The 21,002-nt window shown below is 45.0% G+C and overlaps 1 protein-coding gene across 3 annotated transcripts in view; it reads right to left on the bottom strand.

The window, feature by feature from the left end:
* VMP1 (vacuole membrane protein 1) overlaps nt 1-21,002 on the bottom strand; it is a 159,618-nt gene that overhangs the window by 103,318 nt on the left and 35,298 nt on the right. For all 3 annotated transcript variants that reach the window (XM_087890016.1, XM_087890018.1, XM_087890024.1), the window contains exons 4-5: nt 19,316-19,406; nt 16,316-16,426 (exon numbers count right to left, since the gene is read on the bottom strand). In XM_087890016.1, the coding sequence (XP_087746142.1) occupies nt 16,316-16,426; nt 19,316-19,406 (202 nt within the window). The remainder of the gene's footprint in view (nt 1-16,315; nt 16,427-19,315; nt 19,407-21,002) is intronic.

Below are 21,002 nucleotides of genomic sequence, written 5' to 3'. Positions count from 1 at the left end.
ATAGAGATAGATGATAGATTATATAGAGATAAATGATATATAGATATAGACAGATGATAGATAGAGATTAGATAGAAATAGATAGATGATATATAGAGATATATAGACAGATATAGATAAGACAGATGATAGATGATAGATAATCTATCTATATCCATCTATCTCTTATAGATGATATAGAGATAGATGATATATATAGATAGACGATAGGTGATATAAATGATAGAGATAGATATAGACAGACAGATGATAGATAAGAGATAAATAGATAGAGATTAGATAGAGATTATCTATCTATCTATCTCATAGATAGATAGATAGATAGATAGATAGATAGATAGATAGATAGATAGATAGAGGTAGATGGATGGATGGATGGATAGATAACCAAAGAAACAAACAAATAATATTCACTAATGTAAAGTACTACAAGTAGTCCTCGACATCTGATCGTTCAAAGTCACAATATGAGGTGCCTCCCCACAGGGGTTCTGGTAGCTGCCCATCCCCCAATCACGCAACCACATTTCAGGCACATGGCAATCCGTCTGCAATTATTTTCCAGTTTTCAGCAAAAAAATGCCCCATGCAGAACAATGGGTTCACTTAATGACAATGATGATTTGCTTAACAACTGCAAAGAAAGATTATAAAATCAGATCAATCATGCAATGTCTGCTTTATAGCCATCACAGCTTATGACCGTAGTGGGCAGACCTTATGGTCGTAAGTAGAGGACTAGCTGTAGATATAAGCAGAAACTCACCTAATGATTATAGCATTCACTTTGAATCTGCCACAAAAGAAGGTTTTGAAATTGAGTCGGTCATGTAATGACTCACTTTGTGACCATTACTTAGCTTATGACTGTAATGGACAGGCATTATGGTCGTGAGTTGAGGACTACTTATAGATATAAGCATAGACTCGTTTAATGACTATGTTCGCTTTACAACCACCACAAAAAAGGTCATAAAATCACATCAGTCACATGGTCACACTTTATGACCATCACAACTTACAACCCTAATGGACAGGCAATACGGTCGTAAGTCGAGGTCTACATGTACTGTATAGAATCTGATTCTGTTTGCCCCTAAAATGGCTTGGGACAGGTGTCTTCAAAAAAAAAATTATTTCTGAAAGGATAGGAAAGCATTGCAATACAGGGAATCCTCAACTTACAACCATTTATTTAGTGACCGTTTGAAGTTACGACAGCACTGAAGAAAGTGACTTATGACCATTTTTCACACTTATGACCATTGCAGTAACCCCATGGCCACATGATCAAAATGTGGTTGCTTGGCAACTGGCTGTATTTATGACGGTTGCACTATCCTGGGATCACGTGATCCCCTTTTGCGACCTTCTGACCAGCAATGACAAACCAGATTCACTTAACAACCGTGTCCCCAACTTAAAACGGCAGTGATTCACTTAACAACTGTGGCCAAAAAAGGTCGTAAAATGGGGGCAAAACCCACTCTGTCTTGCTTAACGACAGAAATTTTGGCTCAATTGCAGTTTTAATTCATAACAATCCTTGTACTGAATACTTTCTACCATTTTAGAAAGAAAAATGCACGTTGAATCAAACCTTCTGAGAATGCTCAAAGCAAATTTGATTCAGAGGGGATGCCAAATTTGCATCTCTCTCTCTCTCTCTCTCTCTCTCTCTTTGGAAGCCGGTGTGAACGGAGCAAAATAGCCAGACGAGTAGCAACTCCGAGAACTGGGACCCCACAGACAATAAGTCGCTGCCACAGACTGGACGGAAGTGATTTTTCAAGTTTCCTCCCCCGTCAGGCAAGCATTCCAGGAAGCGCTGAGTTCATTATGAATAGAATGAAGACCAAAGAGAGGAAGTTGCTGGAAAAAAATCACGAAGGAAGCCCACGAGACAGATGGAAGTCACAAAACAATTCTCCCATTCTCTCTTATACAGAGAGAGAGAGAGAGACAGAGTGTGAGAATGAGTGAGAGAGAAAGAGAGTGAGAAAGAGACAGAGTTAAAGAGAGAAAGCGAGAGAGTGTTAGCGAGAGAGAAAGAGACTGAGAGAGTTAAAGAGAGAAAAAGTGAGTGTGACAGAGTTAAAGTGAAAGAGTTAGAGAGTGAGTGAGTGAGACTTAGAGTGAGAGTGGAGAGAGTGAGAGACAGAGTGTGAGAACGAGTGAGAGTTAGAGAGAAAGAGTGAGTGAATGAGACAGTGTTAAAGAGTGAGAGTGAGAATGAGTGAGAGAAAGAGACAAAGCGAGAAAGCGAGAGACACAGAAAGTGAGAGTCTTTTAGAGAGAGAAAGAGAGAGTTAAAGAGAGAAAGAGTGAGTGAGTGAGACAGTTAAAGAGAGAGAGAGAGAGAGACTGAGAGAGAGAGAGACCCCAATCCCTGGTCCGTAGACTTGCACCGGTCTGCAGCATGCCGGAAACCGGGTTGTGCAAACAAGCGAAGCCCCATCCACGGGATGCAGGCAGCCAGTACACAAAACCACGCCATCTCCGATCCGTGGAAAAACTTTTCTACATGGAACTGATCCCTGTTGCCCGAAAGGTTGGGGGTCGCTGTTCTAGTCCAACCCCCTACTCAAGCAGGAGACACTATATACCATTTCAGACAGGTGAGTGTCCAGCCTCTTCTTAAAAGCCTCCAGGGATGGAGCACCAGGGATGAAATGTAAAATTTGTTACTACCGGTTCTGTGGGCGTGGCTTGGTGGTGGGGGTGTAATGTGACTGGGGGGGCGTGGCCAACTTTTTTTTTTTTAATTTTTCAAAGCATTTTTTCTATTGCTTTGAAAAGCCTCTCTGCCGATCAGGCAACTCATCAGAGACTTTTCAAAGCATTTTTTTTATCACCTCTTCGGCCAAGAGGTTGCAGAAAAAAATGCTTTGAAAAGCCTCTGACGGTCCCAGCTGAGCTGCGCAATCATCAGAGGCTTTTTTTTTTTACTTTTAAAAGCATTTTTTCTTTGGAAGAGGTTGTAGAAAAAATGCTTTTAAAAGTAAAAAAAATTTAAAAAAAGCCTCTGATGATCATGCGGCTCAGCTGGGCATGGGGGGGGGGGGCGCAGGGATTTTTGCTACCGGTTCTCCGAACCACCCGCCGCCATCGCTACCGGATCGGGCGATCCGGTCCAAACCGGGAGCATTTCACCCGTGGAGCACCCACAATTTCTGGAGGCAAGTCGTTCCACTGGTTAATTGTCCTCACTGTTAGGAAGTTTCACTGTTAGGAAGTTCTATAGGCATATTGATTAAAAAAAAAGAAAAGAAAAAAGGAGGGGACAAACCAGGCAGTGTTTGAAGACTTCTAAATATCATGTTCTGGATCTTCTTTTCAACCCCTTCATTTTCTCTCTCCATCTTTCTAAATTTGACCTTGATTAGACTCCAGGAACAAAACAAAACAAAAAAAAAAATCTTCAGTTTTAGCACTCAGCCATTTTTTTGCAAGACAGATGTGGGAGAGTAACATTAAACCTCTGTGGCAGGCCAGGAGTGCCTGGTGAAAGACAGAAGAAGAAGAAGTTGGGCAGACAAGAGTTCAGTGCAAGGAAAAACCTCATCGGCAAGCAGGAAATAAAGTATCAGGTTTGGTTCCAAGCAGAATCAAATTAGCTATTTTTAGCTAATTTTGACAAGCAGGGCTGGAAAATATCTTGGCAAGCGACGGTGAGCTGGATGAGCCCAGTTCGGTTCCAGTTCAGCATCAGATTTGGTGAGAGGTGATCGCGTGAGTCATCGCCCTCAGGGAAGAACTCAGCCGTACAGGGGTGGGTTCTAATTTTTTTTTTACTACCGGTTCTGTGGGCGTGGCTTATTTTGTGGGTGTGGTTTGATGGTCATGTGACAATTCTTTAGGATTTAGCAGAGGTACTGGCTTTTAACTGCTTGCAGAGCTGTACTGGTCTACTCATTTGTTTTTGGAGGCACCGGTCTACCACCACACTGCCTTTTAACACTGATCAGCTGTAGGGCGGCCCTTTGAAGCCCCGCGGCAAGAGTTTAAACAGTTTTTTTTCCTTCTAGCCGATCAGCTGGGACTCGGGAGGCAACGAATAGATAGGGGGCGGGGCCAAATAAAAGGTAAGAATAACGCGGGGGGAGAGGCGGGAGAGCCCAGCTCCCGAACAAAGAGAACCGGTTCGGTGACGTCATATGTCACCGCTACCGGCTCGGCCGAACTGGGCGGAACCCACAACTGGAGCCGTATAATATGGTGGAACTTGATACAGGTAGTCCTCAACTTACAACAGTTCATTTAATGACCATTCCAAGTTACAACGGCACTTTAAAAGTGACGTATGACTGTTTTACATACTTACAACTGTTTTAGCATCCCCGTGATCAAAATTACGATGCTTGGCAACCGACTCACATTTATGACGGTCGCAGTGTCCCCGGGGGCGGGGGGAGGAAGAGCACATGATCCCCTTTTGCGACCTTCTGCCAAGCAAAGTCAATGGGGAAGCCGGATTCACTTAACAACCACGTTGCTAACTTAACAGCTGCAGCGATTCACTTAACCGCTATGGCAAGAAAGATCGTAAAATGGGGGGGGGGGCGGGAAACTCCCTTAACAAATATCAGCAACAGAAATTTTGGGTTCCATTGAGGTCGTAAGTTGAGGACTACCTGTACACGAAATTCCACTTTAAAGTTTTAAATGGTTTTAATTTAAAGCAGAACAAGAAAACTGGCAGGCTATGAATCGATGCATCAAATAGTTGCTCTGTACCAATTGGAGGGAGTCCTCCACTTACGACCAGTCATTTAGTGACCATTCAGAGTACAACAGACCTCCCCAAGGTTACTAATGAGACGGATTTGAATTTCCAGCATACGCCTCCATTGTCGTGTGACCACATTTTGGGCACTCGGTGATCAGATTGTATTTACAGCTTTTGCAGCATTCCATGGTCCGATGACTACAATTTTATTTATTTATTAAATTTATATGCCACCCACCTTGCTGTCAAGTGACTTTGAGCGACTTACAACATGATAAAACGGACAATATAAAACATTTAGAACAATACATTCACAATGGGGGGGGTTTTTTTGACCACAAACTGGCATTTACTTCAGGTTTCCGGCAAAAGCTGCCACTGCAACCAATGGGATTCACTTAACAACCGCGGCATTTGCTGAATGACCACAGTGATTCACTCAACGAACGCCGCGATAAGGGTCACACGATCGCAAGCTTTATGACCGGCACAAATTACTACCGGTAGTCCTGGACTGACAACCACAATAGAGCCCAAAATGTCCACTGCTAAGAAAGATAGTTAAGTGAGTCATTTCCTATTTTATGACCTTTTCACCGCGGCTGTTAAGCGAATCACTAGAGTTGTTAAATGAATCATGAGGTCATTAAGCACGGAAAGGGCCCGCAACTTGGGCATCCTCCTGGACGCATGGCTGTCTTTAGAAGAGCATACGACGGCCGTGGCCAGGGTGGCTTTCTATCAGGTTCGCCTGATACGCCAGTTGCGCCCCTTTCTAGATCGGGACTCCTTACGCACAGTCACTCAAGCACTCGTCACTTCCCATCTGGACTATTGTAACGCTCTCTACATGGGGCTCCTCTTGGAGGCTCCAACTGGTGCAGAATGCAGCCGCGCGGGGATTATGGGAGCGACGGGATTATGGGAGGATTATGGGAGGGGGATTATGGGAGCGACGGGGCGCTCCCACGTGACACCTCTCCTGCGTGAGCTGCATTGGCTTCCGGTGGACTTTCGGGTGCGCTTCAAGGTGTTGGTGACCACCTTTAAAGCGCTCCATGGCTTAGGACCGGGGTACTTACGGGATCACCTTCTGCCACCAATAGCCTCCCATCGGCCGGTTCGCTCCCACAGAGAGGGCCTCCTCAGGGTGCCGTCAGCCAGACAATGTCGGCTGGCGACCCCCAGGGGGAGAGCCTTCTCTGTGGTGGCACCTACCCTCTGGAACGATCTACCCCCAGAGATACGAGTGATCCTAGACCTCCGGACTTTTCGTCGGGCCCTAAAAACTTACTTTTTTCAGTTAGCCAGGCTGGCCTGATTCTATGTTGGTTTTAAAGTTTGATACTGTTTTTTAATTGAAATGTTTTAAATTATGGGCCAAATTTCATTTAATTATTTTTAAAATTATTTTAACTTTTGTGTACAAATATTTTTATTTTGGCTGTTCACCGCCCTGAGTCCGAAAGGAGAAGGGCGGTATATAAATCTAATAAAAGATAAAGATAAAGATAAAGAACCAGGGTGGGACGGATCGATGAATGATCTTTTAAATCAGGGGTTTCCAACCATGGCAACTTAAAGACTTGTGGACTTCAACTCCCAGAATTCCTCAGCCAGCTTCGCTGGCTGAGGAATTCTGAGAGTTGAAGTCCACAAGTTTTAAAGTTGCCAAGGTTAGAGACCCCCGTTTTAAGTCATTTCAACAAATTACCATTGGTAATTTCATCAATTGTGGTTTTAATCAGAATGTTTTGGGAGAAAATCTTTAAGTCAATTTCAATGTCCCTGTGGAGATGGATAATGGGTTTGTGTGTGGTTATCTTAAAAAAAAAACAAAACTCACACCTTTTACCCAATTCGGGAGAATTTGCACAAGTTTCGGAAAGCATTGCTCTATGGCTTCCAGTTTCTCTTCTGAGGAACCATCAGAAGAGGAAATCTAATTTCTGAGAAAAAAAGAGGGGAAAGCCCAAAGTAAGATGGAACGCAGACTCACTTACACATACTAGCAAACGTTCAAAAGCATTAAATTCTTTCAAAGATTTTGGTTAAAAGCCACACTTTCTTTGGAGCCATCACCTGGAGAGTCATATGCCTAAGGCGGTGTTTCTCCACCTTGGCAACTTGAAGACGGGAGGACTTCAACTCCCAGAATGCCCCATGTTGGCTGAGGCATTCTGGGAGTGGAAGTCCACACGTTTTCAAGTTGCCATGGTGCAGAAACAATGGTCTAGAGCAGGGCTCGGCAACCTTAAACACTCAGAGGCCCTAACCGGAAGCCCCCCTGTTCAATTCTGGAGCCAACCAGAAGTCCGGTTCCCTCCACCATAGTGTCTCCCCCTAGCGCGGCGTCCTTTTTCTTCTACCTATCCTAACTGAAAGCCCTATCAATTGTGGAGCTGACTGGTGACAGGGAGCCACAGCAAAGGGATGAAAGAGCCACATGTGGCTCCGGAGCCACAGGTTGCTGACCCCCTGGTCTAGAGCAGTGATGGCGAACCTTTTCGGCACCGAGTGCTCAAACTAGAACACGTTGTGCATGGCCGTGCCTGTGTACGCACCGGAAACTCGAAGACCAGCTGGCCGGTGCGCGCATGCCTGTTTTTGGCCGTTTTTTGGCCAGTTTTCGGGTCAAAAAACGACACAAAACAGTCTGGAAAATGGCCCGAAAACAGCCCAGTTTTTGGGCATTTTCCAGTTCTCCGGTGCCCGCAAAGACCAGCTGTGCGCCGGAAACCAAAAGAGCAGCCGACGATGGCACGGATGCCCATAGAGAGGGCTCTGCGTGCCACCTCTGGCACGCGTGCCATAAGTTCGCCGTCACAGGTTTAGAGGAGGGGTGTCAAATTCAAGGCCCGCAGACTGGATCCGGCTTGTGCAGTGCTTAAATCTGGCCCGCAGGCTGGCCTGGAAATATCAAAGGACCGGCCTGTGAGGCCCCCGCGAGGCCCGTTTTCGGCCTCCTGCAACACTCTGCCAGTCAAAAACAGGCCGTGTGGGGGCCTCCAGCCCTTGAAGAAATCCAGTTTGATGCCCCCTGGTCTAGGGCCTTGCAGAAATATCAACGTAGACCCCGAATTATGAATGGAAATCTTTCTTTCTTTCTTATCCCTTTTGTCTTTCCTGGCCATTCCAGCCCTACGCATGAAGCTGGGCAAGCAAATGGATTACAGGTGGTCCTCAATTTACGACCACAATTGAACCCAACATTTCTATTGCAAAACGAGACAGTTTTTAAGCGGGTTTTTACGATCTTTCTTGCCACAGTTGTTAAGTGAATCACGGCAGTCATTAAGTTAGTCACAGGGTTGTTAAGTGAATCTGCCTTCCCACATTGACTTTGCCTGTCAAAAGGACGGAAAAGGGGATCACGTGACTCAGGATGCTGCGACCATCATGAATACAAGTCAGTTGTCAAAGTGGCTGAATTTTGATCACGTGACCACGGGGTCGCTGCAACGGTTGTACGTGTGAAAAAATGGTCATGTGTGACTTTTTTTTCCAGTGCTGGTGTTTAGCGGTCGCTAAACAAACTGTTGTAAGTCGAGGACTTACCTGCATTCTTGCTCAAAATCTGAACTGACTGCCTATGGTAAATCTGTGAAATGGAACGCTGCAACCCTTTCCCCGGCATCAAAGATACATAGACCTGAGCAAACCCATTTGCTGACTTGCATTAGGCAAAGAAGATAGAATAATACAGTTGGAAGGGACCTTGGAGGTCTTCTAGTCCAACCCTCTGCTTGAGCAGGAATCCTTATACCATTCTGGACAAGTGGCTATCCAATCTCTTCTTGAAAACCTCCAGGGATGGAGCACCCACAACTTCTGGAGGCAAATCATTCACTGATTAATTGTTCCGTCAGGAAATTCCTCCTTAGTTCTAATTGCTTCTCTCCTTGATTAGTCTCCATCCGTTGCTTCTTGTCCTGCCTTCAGGTGCTTTGGAGAATAGCTTGACTCCCTCCTTTCTGTGACAGCCCCTCAAATATTGGAAGACTGCTATCATGTCAGCCTTCGTCTTTCTGTTCGTTAGACTAGAGCTGCGATGGCGAACCTATGGCACGGGTGCCAGAGGTGGCACTCAAAGCCCTCTCTGTGGGGACACGCGCTGTCACCAGCTGCTGCCGGCACATGCGCGCCAGCCAGCTGGTTTTCGCGGCCGCTGGAGCATCAGAAAACAGCTAAAAACCAGGCCATTTTTAGGCCGTTTGCATCCTGGAAAACAGCCTGGAAAATGGCCATAAAACAGGCATGCGCGCACCAGCCGGCTGGTTTTCGGGTTTCCCATGCTCCGGCACACGCACGTGTGTTCCAGTTTGGGCACTCTGTGCCGAAAAGATTCGCCATCACTGGACTAGAGACACTAGACCCGTGATGGCGAACCTATGGCACACGTGCCACAGGTGGCACGAGGAGCCATATCGGGGGGGGGGGGCGGGGGGTGCACAAGCTCACCTCCAGTATGCTTGTGCATGCTGGCCAGCTGATTTTCAGGCCTTCTGGGCCCACCAGAAGTCGAGAAACAGGACGTTTCTGGACTCCGGAGGGCCCCCAGAGGGTGGGGAAGGCCATTTTCACCCACCCCAGGCTCCTAGAAAGACTCTGGAGCCTGGGGAGGGCAAAAAACGGGCCTACTGGGCCCACCGTGCCATCACATGCCAAAAGCGGGGGGAGCACGGCGGGTGGGGCGCATAGAATTACGGGTGCAGGCACGTGTGCCCGCAACCCCCCCGCACTCCCCCCACTTTTGGCACACGATGGCAAAAAGGTTAGCCATCACTGCACTAGACGTACCCAGTTCCAAATCCACATGTATCTACAGGGGAAGAGAAGCTCTTTAAGTTCTAAGCAGCACAACCTCATTGGCAGTAATAAAAGCAAGTTATAGAACTGGAACAATGACAGAATTATAATGGCAGTGTCAGGTTTCGAGGTCGTCTCAAATAAATTGCATTTCAAACAAAGTCTTTGATGAAAAACTCCCATTTATTAAGCACGACATTCTAACTCTGACTCCATCGCAGCCAACATTGACTTCCAGACCCAAAACCTTCCCTTTCCATTCCCCACTCCCCTGCACTCATTGGCCATCTTCCAAATCACTCTACCCCTAATCTACTGCTCCAGCTCAAAGGAATTTCCCCCCTCCCATCCCATCTCCTAGGGGATGTTATCTCCAGGGAAAATAAGTAGGTGAAAAGTCAAACGTCCCTTTCCAGATGCCTCCGCTTCTCCTTGTTATGTCAGCACTAGAGTAAATGCAGCTTTGAAGTGCTGACAGGCAGCTTATAAAAGGAGTCATATATGGATAAAGAAGGAAAAGAATGGCTGTACCAGGTGATCAGGAAGAAGACACAACTGCCCAATACTTAAAATGGGGGAGATTAAATGGAATCATGTAATACCAGCCCTTCAAGTTCTTGACTGGAAGCTATTAGGCCCAATTAGAGACATACAGAAACTAGGAGACGGTGAGTTCTAGTCCCGCCTAAGCCATGAAAGCCAGCTGGGTGAGTTTGGGCCGGCCAGTCTCTCTCAGCCCAACCCACCTCACAGGGTTGTTGCGGTGTGGAAAATAGGAGACAGTACTATGTTGGATACCTGAAGTTACTAATAAAGTACAGATAGTCCTTGATTTACGAATGTTCCTTTAGTGACCATTTCAAGTTACAACGGCACTGAAAAAAAGTCACTTATGACCGTTTTTCACACTTTGTAGCATCCCCATATTAACATGATCAAAATTTGAATGCTTGGCTTTGTATTTATGACGGTTGTAGTGTCCTGGGGTCATGCAATCGCCTTTTGCAACCGTCTGATGAGCAAAGTCAATGGGGAAAGCTAGATTAACTTTAACAACCGTGTTGCTAACTTAACAACTGCAATTGATTCACTTAACAACTGTGGCAAGAAAGGTCGTAAAATGGGGCAAAACCCTGCTTAAAAACTGGCTTGCTTTGTGACAGAAATTTTGGACTCATCTGGGGTTGTAAGTCGAGGACTGGCTGTATTCTGTAAAAGGGGGCAAGACTCACTTAAAAGTTGTCTTGGTTAGCGACAGAAATGTGGTGCTCAATTGTGAGTATCATAAATGCTCTTCAAGTCAGATTTGACTCAACAACATTGCAGCTAGGACCCTGTTGGTCAAGGAAGTCCGGCCGAAAGGGTCTAGGAGAAGGGCTGTGGCCCTTGCCCGTCGGAACATTCCAGAAGGACCTCAAAATCTGTTGACAGAATTAGGGCCACAATGGAGGCATTTCATACTGGAGCTGCTTAATGGATCGAGACTCCACCTCGAGCCCATATGATTCTGTTTTTTTAAAAAAATAAACTTACTTAACATCGGCCTATTTAATATTTGAATGTTTTATTTATTATTTTATTACTTTATAAAATAAAATACAAAAATACAAAAGCAAATAGTAGGACAGAGGGAGGGGGAAGGTGAAAAGAGAAGTGAGGAAGCTATTGGAATAAAATTAAGATATGGCTGGAAGAAATGATACAACAACGTATTGATTTAAAATCAGAGCTGTTCCTATTAGGTATCCCCCCAGAAAAAATTAGTAAAGAAAATATCTATTTGATTATACATGTAATAACAGCTGCAAGGATTGTTTATGCACAAAATTGGAACGCAGAGAAAATACCTTTGGAAGGAGAAGTAATTAAAAAATTTTTAGACAGTAATTAATTTAGAAGTAATTAAAAAAATTTTTAGACAGAAATGAATAGATTGACTTTGATGATTAAAGACAGAGAAGATTCAGAATACTTCAAGATATGGAATCAATTTTACCACTGGTTAAAAAAAGAGATACAAATAAGTAAATTAATAGTTATGTACAAAAATGATACAATTAGAATATTGTTGTTAGTGATGAATTGTTGTAATGGACTTGGCGAGAATGAAGATAGAAGAAACAACAAAAAGAAGAACTTTTGGAGACAACACTGAGATAGCACATGGAAGGAATGACTGATATATTAAATGTTTGTTTGTCTAAAAAATAAAAAACCTTTTTTTTAAAAAAAAAAGAGAAGTGAGGAAGAGAGGGGAAAAGAAAAAAAAATATTTGAACGCTTTGTACACCTTTGATTTATTTATTTATTCGTCATATTTAAGAACTGCCCGTCTCCTTCTTGGAAGGGACTCCGGGCCATGTACAATAAAGTATTAAAAGTGTAAAATTTAAAATTTAAAAGAAAACAAGGAACGATAAAAATTGATTAAGAAGCTGGGGGAGGGGTGGGCCTGTCAGGTGCAAACCAGCCCCATGGCGGCCTGCTCATCGGTGTGCCCCAAACAGAGGCAGAGAGCCATGTTTTTACGCCTTTACTGAAAGCCAGGAGAGTGGGGTCTCCTCTCACCTCCGGGGGGCCGGGGGGGGGGCGTGGACCCTGTTTCCACCAGGGGTGGGGGTGGGGAGTAATGGCAGAGAAGGCTCTCTTCCTAGACTCCCCCAATCGGAATTCTTTAACCGACGGGGTTCGCAACATACGTTCCCTGCCTGACAGGGAGGGATGAGCCAGTGTAAAGGGATGAAGACAGTCCCACAGGTAAAATGGCCCCATTCCATGTTACCTATGCAGAGGTGATATTCAGCCGGTTTGGGGCGAACCGGTAGTGACGACCTGTGGGTGGCCTGCCCGCCCCCGTCCACCTGCAATCCCGTCCCATATCACTGTGTTTTTGATGCTGAATGCATGTGTGGATGGCATGCTCGAGCGAATTGCCGTGTTGTTTGATGTTGCACGCATATGTGGACAGCGTGCGTGAATTGCCGTGTTTTGTGACGCCACACGCATGCGCGTACATTTCCAGTGCTGGGAAAAACCGGTTGCTACAGTATGTGAATCCCACCTCTGTACCTTTTTTCTTATGCTAATCAAGCTATGCTGAAAATGAAAATGAAAGTAAAGCAGGCTGTTTGCTGCAACAAGGCAAAATTGTTGGGAGGCAGAGGCAGATTTCTTTTTCTTGTTTTCCTCACCAAAAAAAGTATAGGTGCATCTTATACTCCGAAAAATACGGTAGTTCTTTATGCTGCCTCCAAAGAAAGAATGGTCATTGCTGAACGAGACAAGAGACAATCGCACCCTCTAGTGTCTGTTAAAAACAAAACTAAGAAAAAAAGTTTTGCCAGAAAGGAGCACATTTGAAACTCACGTTGAGGAAACGGGAAAAAAAAAATCCAACTCCTGTTTGCATCCACAGCCAGCGTGTATCTACATTAGAAAGTAGGGGATCACTACATTCTAATGTAGATACATACCAATTCTCGACTTACGACCAAAATGCTGCCCGACATTTCTGTTGCTGAGTGAGTTTTGCCCCATTTTACACCCTTTCTTGCCACAGTTGTTAAGTGAATCACCACAGTGGTTAAAGTTAGCATTTAACAGCCATTAAGTGAACTTGGTTTCCCCCACTGACTTTGCTTTTCAGAAGGTCGCCAAAGGGGATCGCATCCTATGACCTCAGGATATTGCAACTGTCATAAATACGAGTCAGTTGCTAAGTGTCTGAACTGTGTTCACATGGGGATGCTGCAACAGTCATAAGTGTGAAAAACAGTAACGTTTTTTCAGCACCGTTGTAACTTCGAACAGTCGCTAAATGAACCGTTGTAACCTGAGGTCTACCTGTACAGCCAACATCCTTCCACGCGGAATTAAAATTATGAAAGCAGTTCTAATCTGCTGGGGTTTTAAATTGGGAGGCCGATTAATTTAATTTATTTTTAGTTATCTTAACTTTTATATTGTGCGTTATTTTAATTTTCGGCTGTTCACCGCCCTGAGTCCCTTCGGGGAGAAGGGCGGGATATAAATTCAATAAATAAATAATAATAATAATCAAACCCAACTTTCATGATGGCCACAAGACAGCCGGCAAGTAGGAAGAAAAACGAAAGAGATAAAAAATAAAAATGAAGAAAGAAAGAAAGAAAGGAAGGAAGGAAGGAAGGAAGGAAGGAAGGAAGGAAGGAAGGAAGGAAGGAAGGAAGGAAGAAAGAAAGAAAGAAAGAAAGAAAGAAAGAAAGAAAGAAAGAAAGAAAGAAAGAAGAAATTAAACCTTTCAGAGATATCAACAGCAAGGAATACATTTCACTGAAAGAGCCAGCTGATTTTATTTGAGAAAAAAAATACCTATTTTTCTCTTTCAGCCCATTTTGCATAACTGAAGGATGAGATGCTACCGATTAGGCTTCCTCTATTTTTAACGGTTACCTTTCTGGCAGCCAATGGCCACAGTCCAAAACCAACCACGACATTCGATTCCAAAGAGGAAAAAAAAAAAGAAAAAAGAGTTTTCCAGATAACTGAAGTGATAAAAGGAAGAAGCCGGCTCTGTGGTCTGGCTATCACCCTGCACCAAACCGTAAAATCATCTCCATGCTTTTGGCAAGGTGCGCTTGCGAGAACCCAGCCACTGTAAATAATTTTAACCTAGAACTCCCAAGGACGGGTTAACCAGGTGCAAATCAACAGGCCAGGTAGATGAAAACATAATGATGGAAGATGGGGGTTTTGGGCAGAGATTCAACCTGGGAATTTGGATTTTTTTTAGAACCACAACTGGAAAGTTCAAACCAACTTTGTCTTATTTGGCTTCTCGGTTAGTTGGTTGGTTGGCGGGCTGGTATGTTGGTTGGTTTGTTTATAAAATTTATAGGCCATCCCATCTTCAAGGTACTTCAAGGTAACTCTGAGCGGCTCACAGTCATAAAAACTATATAAAACTCTATAAACTAAAAACAGTATTTGGTCTTGCAGCCCATGATTAGATGAAGAAACTGTGGTAAGGCATTTTTTTATACTTTTCAACAGAAGAGAGTATTTATAGCTCAGGGCTGAACTGTGGGATCCGTGGTGTGCTCTGAGCTTCATTGTTTACTTGCAGACGTTTCATTACCCAACTAGGTAGCATTATCAGTGCTACTGCAGATGTTTCATTGCCAAACTAGGTAATATCATCAGTGCTACTGAGAATGGTTTTCATGACCCCCTGAAAGTTCATGTTTCGGAATGAGCAGCGCCCTAAACCAGTGTTTTTCAACCTTAGCTGCTTTGAGATGTGTGGACTTCAACTCCCAGAATTCCCCAGGCAGCATAATTCACGCATCTTAAAGTGGGTAAATTGAGAAACATTGTCCTAAGGGATATTTGTGGATAGATCTGAGTCCAGGACTGGTAGTCCTTGATTTACGACCACAATTGAGCCGAAAACTGTCGTTGCTAAGTAAGACATCTGTTAAATGAGCTTTGCTCCATTTTACAACCTTCCTTGCCGCAGTTAAGTGACTCACTGCAGTTGTTAAGTTAGTCACACGGTTGTGAAGTGAATCCGGCTTCCCTTGTCAGAAGGTCACACAAGGGGATCACATGACCCCGGGACACTGCAACCGTCATAAGTACATGCCAGTTGCCAAGCATCTGAATTTTGATTACATGAGCATGGGGATATTGCCATAGCTGTAAGTGTGAAAAAACAGTCGTAAGTCACTTTTTCAGTGCTGTTGTGATTTTGGTCACTAAATGAACTATTGTAAGTTGAGGACCACATTTATATCCTGCCCTCTAACTTTACTCTAAACCTGAATCACTAGACTAGACGCTTAACTTCTGTAACTGCTTCAGTACTATTTTGGTTAATTTTAAATCCAAAAATCTATTTAATTTAAACCCCACCAAAATCTATTTTCCTCTTGCAGGCCACAGTGGTTAGAATGCAGTATTGCAGGCTAACTCTGCCCACTGCCAGGAGTTCGATCCTGACCTACTCAAGATTGACTCAGCCTTCCATCCTTCTGAGGTTGGTAAAATGTATTAAACTCCTTCGGTAAAGTGATTTAAATCAGGGGTGAAATGCTACCGGTTCGCACAGGTTAGGGCGAATCAGTAGTGATAAAAGCTACCAGTTTGGGCAAACCGGTAGTAAAAAAAAGCTACGAACCGGTATTTCTGACTATCAGCTGTGCCGCGTGATTTATATTTGCTAGAAAGCAGGAAATCCTGCTTTCTAGCGAATCTAAATTGCGCGGCACAACTGTTCCCTCCCCCTCGCTGTTCTATTTACCTTGTTAAGCCTTCTTTTTCCACGCGAAGCATGTGTTTGGTATGCATTGTGCATGCGTGCGCATACTTTTGGCACGCACTGTGAATGCAGCGTGCTTTTGCCGTGCACCTTGCATGTGCAGGCAGCGTACTGGTGGCCATCCGCGGAGAATTTCACCACTGATTTAAACCCACTTCTGAGATCAGTAAAATAATTTCAACCCCACCAAAATCTATTTTCCTCTTGCCAGCCCCAGTGAGACAGATCATGCAAATATGCTTATTTTCTGCAATTCCCCCAAAGGAGCGTGGTTTCAGTGTAAAATCTCAGTCTTTGAAAAAGTTATTATATTATTACATTATCAATATTACAGTGATGAATACAACAAATATATGTATTATGATTGTTTAAAAATAACTGTACCCAGTCCACACATTGTTTGATGAAAATTGAATGTTATATAAATTTTAAAAAAAGAGAGAGAGAGAGAGAGAGAAAAAGGGAAAAGTTAAACTTACCAAGTAGAGCAGAAAGGTGTGAAGACCAGTTCCAAGCCCCACCGAGGACAGGATGCCTAACCCGGCCCAATAGGCGCACCATAAAAGCTTTTTTTCCATAAATTGCACATACTGAGGAAGAAGCAAAAAGAAAAATAAATTCACCAATGGTTCTAAAGAAAACACGTCCTAGTGGTTAGAGTGCAGTATTGCAGGCTAACTCTGCCCATGCCAGGAGTTCAATTCTGACTGACTCTTAAATGAGCTGCGGTGGCGCAGTGGTTAGAGTGCAGTACTGCAGGTTACTTCTGCTGACTGCTGGCTGACTAATTTGGCAGTTCAAATCCCACCAGGCTCAAGGTTGACTCAGTCTTCCATCCTTCCGAGGTCAGTAAAATGAGGACTCAAATTGTTGGGGGCAAGATGCTGACTCTATAAACCACTTAGAGAGGGCGGTAAAGGACTTTGAAGCGGTATATACCGTACTTTTCAGAGTATAAGATGCACCCCCCCCCAAAAGAGGGTGGAAATGTTGATGCATCTTATTCACCGAATACCACATTTTTGGCCTCCCTAAGCCCTGCCCCTCGTGTCCCGTTTTTTGCAAAAACGCAGTGCACAGAGGTTTTGGGAGGCCTGCAGACTGCTCCTGGGGGCTGGGGAGGGCAAAAATGGCCCTGTTTTTGCAAAAAATGGGTAAAAAACAGGCCCGTTTTTGGCCTCCCAAACCCCCGTGTGTTGAGCTTTTGCCCTCCCCAGCCTCCAGGAGCATTCTGCAGGCCTCCCAAACCCTCTGTGCGTTCTGTTTTTGTGAAAAACGGGACGCGCAGAGGGTTTGGGAGGCCTGCAGAGTGCTCCTGGGGGCTGGGGAGGGCAAAAACTTTTTTTTTTCTTGCTTACCTCTTCGAAATCTTGGTGCGTCTTATACACTGGTGCGTCTTATAGTCTGAAAAATACGGTAGGTCTAATTGCTATTGCTATTGCCAGAGATCCATAAAGTTTGGTTAGCCTCGGCTTATGTCTGCCTCTGTAACTTCCAAAGGTAGGGTAGGGAGGTGAGTTATTTTAATTCAAGCTCAGATTGGATGTCTCTTTCTCGTAACTATCCTCCTTTCGAAACAACCTACTTCTTCGGCGGCTTAGAGGCGGATAAGTCATATCTTATCCCGCTCATCCCGAATTAGAAGCTTAAGAAAATGAACAGCGGCCTCATTCTAATTTAAGAATCTGCAGAGTAAGTGGGACAGATGCTAGGTTGTTTTCGGGAAAAGCTGATAAATATAGTTAGTTTTTGCTTCTTAAAAAAACAAAAAGTGTACGGTAGCAATACAAGAGGATATTTGTAGTCATGGTTGAAACGGAGAGTCCTTAGTGCTCTCTGAGCTTGGTTGTTTTCTTGTAGACATTTCATGACCCAACTCGGTAACATCATCAGTGCTTAGAAGGGAGTTTCCTAACTTTTCATATATTAGTGGCTTGCCCTTTCAGCATTGGTGGGAGTGTTGTGATGGTTCCTTGACTAGGCTGTTGTTTACTCACTGATCGGTAGTTTTCTGAATAGTTTTTATCCCAGAGCAGTAATTGCACTCAACCATGAACTAAAGGGCCACCATCAGTGAGCTGTTAGACAGCATTACTTGATCTGTTGTGTGGATGTTTGGGTGGTTTAGGGGTGGGGAATTTGTGGGTGGTGGGTGGGTGGTGGGTGTTAGGGGATTGTTATATGTGTTGGACCTGGTCTTTGGGTGTTAAGTGAATTTCGTTCTATGGGTATACTGTGTATACACGTACAATGACAATGAAGTTATTTATTTATTTATTATCTAGTGTTAATCTTAGTGTTGCCATCAAGAACATTCTCACCGGTACAAACAGACCAAGCCACTGGTATATAAATATGAAGCAAACCCTGCTCCTTTCTAGCAGATGATGTTACCTAGTTGGGTAATGAAACACTCAGAAGAAAACAACCAAGTTCAGAGAGCAATCAAGGACCCCAAAGCGTGCAGTACTTGTCAGCAACAACCTATCAAGCATATGAAGTCTAATAGTTGATTAAAAGATGAGCGGTAATGTGAGACCATGGTAAAATGCTGGACTTGTTGTTAGTTGCGAAGTTGTGTCCGACCCATCGCGACCCCATGGACAACATTCCTCCAGGCCTTCCTGTCCTCTACCATCCTCTGGAGTCCATTTAAACTCACTCCGACTGCTTCAGTGACTCCATCCAGCCACCTCGTTCTCTGTCGTCCCCTTCTTCTTTGGCCCTCCGTCTTTCCCAGCATTAGGCTCTTCTCCAGGGAGTCCTTCCTTCTCATTAGGTGGCCAAAGTATTTGAGTTTCATCTTCAGGATCTGGCCTTCTAAAGAGCAGTCAGGGTTGATCTCCTCTAGGACTGACCGGTTTGCTCTCCTTGCAGTCCAAGGGACTCGCAGGAGTCTTCTCCAGCACCAGAGTTCAAAGGCCTCCATTCTTTTGGCGCTCAGCCTTCCTTATGGTCCAACTTTCACAACCATACATAAAATCTGGTAAATCCAGGGATATCTCTGGTTAAGAGTGTTCTCGTAGGGTAATTCCACCTATAGCAGAGTCCCCCCCAATTTTTTCAGCTTTACGGACTGGGCGGGGGGGGAGAGAGGGGACGGTTTTCCACAAGCAGCGGGCAAGCACGAACATAGGTCCATTTGTATGAACAGCAAGCACATGCACATGTGCTCATGCAAATGGGAGCATGCATGCACACGCTTGTACGCCCATGCTTGCACACGTGTGCTCACGTGCCCCTTCGGCAGCCTGGTTCTGAACGGCTCAAGGCCCGGCAGTGGGCAGCATGCTGCCCAGGGGTCGGGGACCCCTGACCTATAGGATCGTTGCGAGGATAAAAGAGGTGCCAAAGAATCTTTAAATCTCTCCTCTGGCTTGGTACCCGTGTGCTAATTACAGCTTGGATCGAAAGAAAATGTGTTTAAACCCTTTGAGAGTTCGGGAAAACACCGGATTAAGGTTGCGCGTGTACTTTACCCGTTGATGTGCTCCCTCGATATAATACGTAGATGTAAGAATGGCAAGCAGCAGTAGGAGGGACACCACTATCCTTCGGCGATGCCACAGTCTGAGGAAAAGGAAGAAAAACTGCGGTTACCATCACAGATCTGGAAAAACGAGCGCAGATAGTCCCTTGACTTGTGACCCTTCATTCAGCGACTGTTCCAAGTGACAACCGAACTGGAAAAATGTGACTTTTGACTCTTCCTTGCACTCACAATGACTGCAGCAGCCTTTTAATCATGTGATCAGAATTGAGGTGCTTTACATTCTGTTCTTAAATGAAAACCAAATCATAAATCTTAAGTATTTCTATAGACTAGGGATGGGACCGCAACATTCCTTGCCTCCCTGCTCTAGTGGGTTGGATAGATGTGACCGGGCCCTCAGATAATATGGTCCCTATGCCATAGAGGGCTTAAGCCGGGGGTCCTCAAACTTGGCAGGTTTAAGACTTGTGGACTTCAACTCCCAGAATCCTCCAGCCAGCTATGCTATGCTGGCTGGAGGATTCTGGGAATTCAAGTCCACAAGTCTTAAAGCTGCCAAGTTTGAGGACCCCCAGTTTAAGTGGTTATGGCCAACACCTTGAATTGGTTCCAGAAGGCAACGGTGTCACACATGCCACTTTCAGAGCCTCCAGAACTGCCTGCACCACTGTACTCTGCACCAGGTGTAGCTTCCGAATGCTCTTCAAGGGTAGCCCCATGCAGAGCGCACAACAGCAATCCAACCGAGAGAGATGACCAGGGCGCAAGGGACTGTGTGCGCACGGTCTCCCCATCCAGGTATAAGGGCGCAAACTGGCACACAATACAAAATTGGGCAAAAGCCACAACTAGCTAGCCACAACTGCTACCATGACACCTGCAAGAATCATGAATATAGGAGAGGGATGTCAAACTCAAGGCCTGCAGAGTGCTTAGATCTAGCTCATGGGGCCGCCCTGGAAATAGTCCCTCGGGAGTCCCTCGGGAGTTGGGATGCATAAAAATGCAACTAATAAATAAATAAAATAGCAAAGAACCAGCCTGCAGTGCCTCTGCCAGCAAAAATAAAGCTCGGGAGGGCCGCATGCACCCCCCCACACACATTTTAGCTGGCAGAGCGTGGCAGGAGGCAGTTGTAGCTGAAAACTGGGCCTGGGGTGGGGGCGCCCGGCTCCCCCCGAGCTCGGTTTTTGCAGGCAAAGGGCTAGGAAAACAAACTAAGAACAAAACGAAAGGAGAAATGTTTCCCGTTTTGCATTTGAGCATCCAAGAAGGGACAGGAAAGGAGAAAGGGAAAGAGGAAAGACAAAGAAAAAGAAGGAAGGATGGGAAGAGGGCAAGGAAGGAAAAATAAGGGAAGAGGGGACAGGAAGAAGAAAGGAAAAAGAAGAAAAGGAAGGAAGGAAGAAGAAAAGGAAAGAAGGAAGGTGATTATAATGAGAGTGAGGGAGGGTCTGAGGGAAGCTCTGCCTTAATACTTGGCCACCACAGGTGCCCCCCAACACAATTGAGCTGGTCATGCCCACCCCGGCCACACTTACCCTGGTCACCCCCCCACCCCACAAGGTCGAACACAACCCTGATGTGGCCCTCAATGGAATCAAGCTTGACACCTCTGATATCGCAAAACATCCAGATTTCGCACTGGCTCTGTTTGGGGCCGTGCAGCTCCA

This window comes from Pantherophis guttatus, chromosome 1 (genome assembly GCF_059756535.1).
Source record: "Pantherophis guttatus breed Tessera chromosome 1, ASM5975653v1, whole genome shotgun sequence".
NCBI classification, from domain to species: Eukaryota; Metazoa; Chordata; class Lepidosauria; order Squamata; family Colubridae; genus Pantherophis; species Pantherophis guttatus.
Note: the sequence above shows the minus strand (reverse complement) of the source record. Positions and strands in the feature narration are given on the sequence as shown.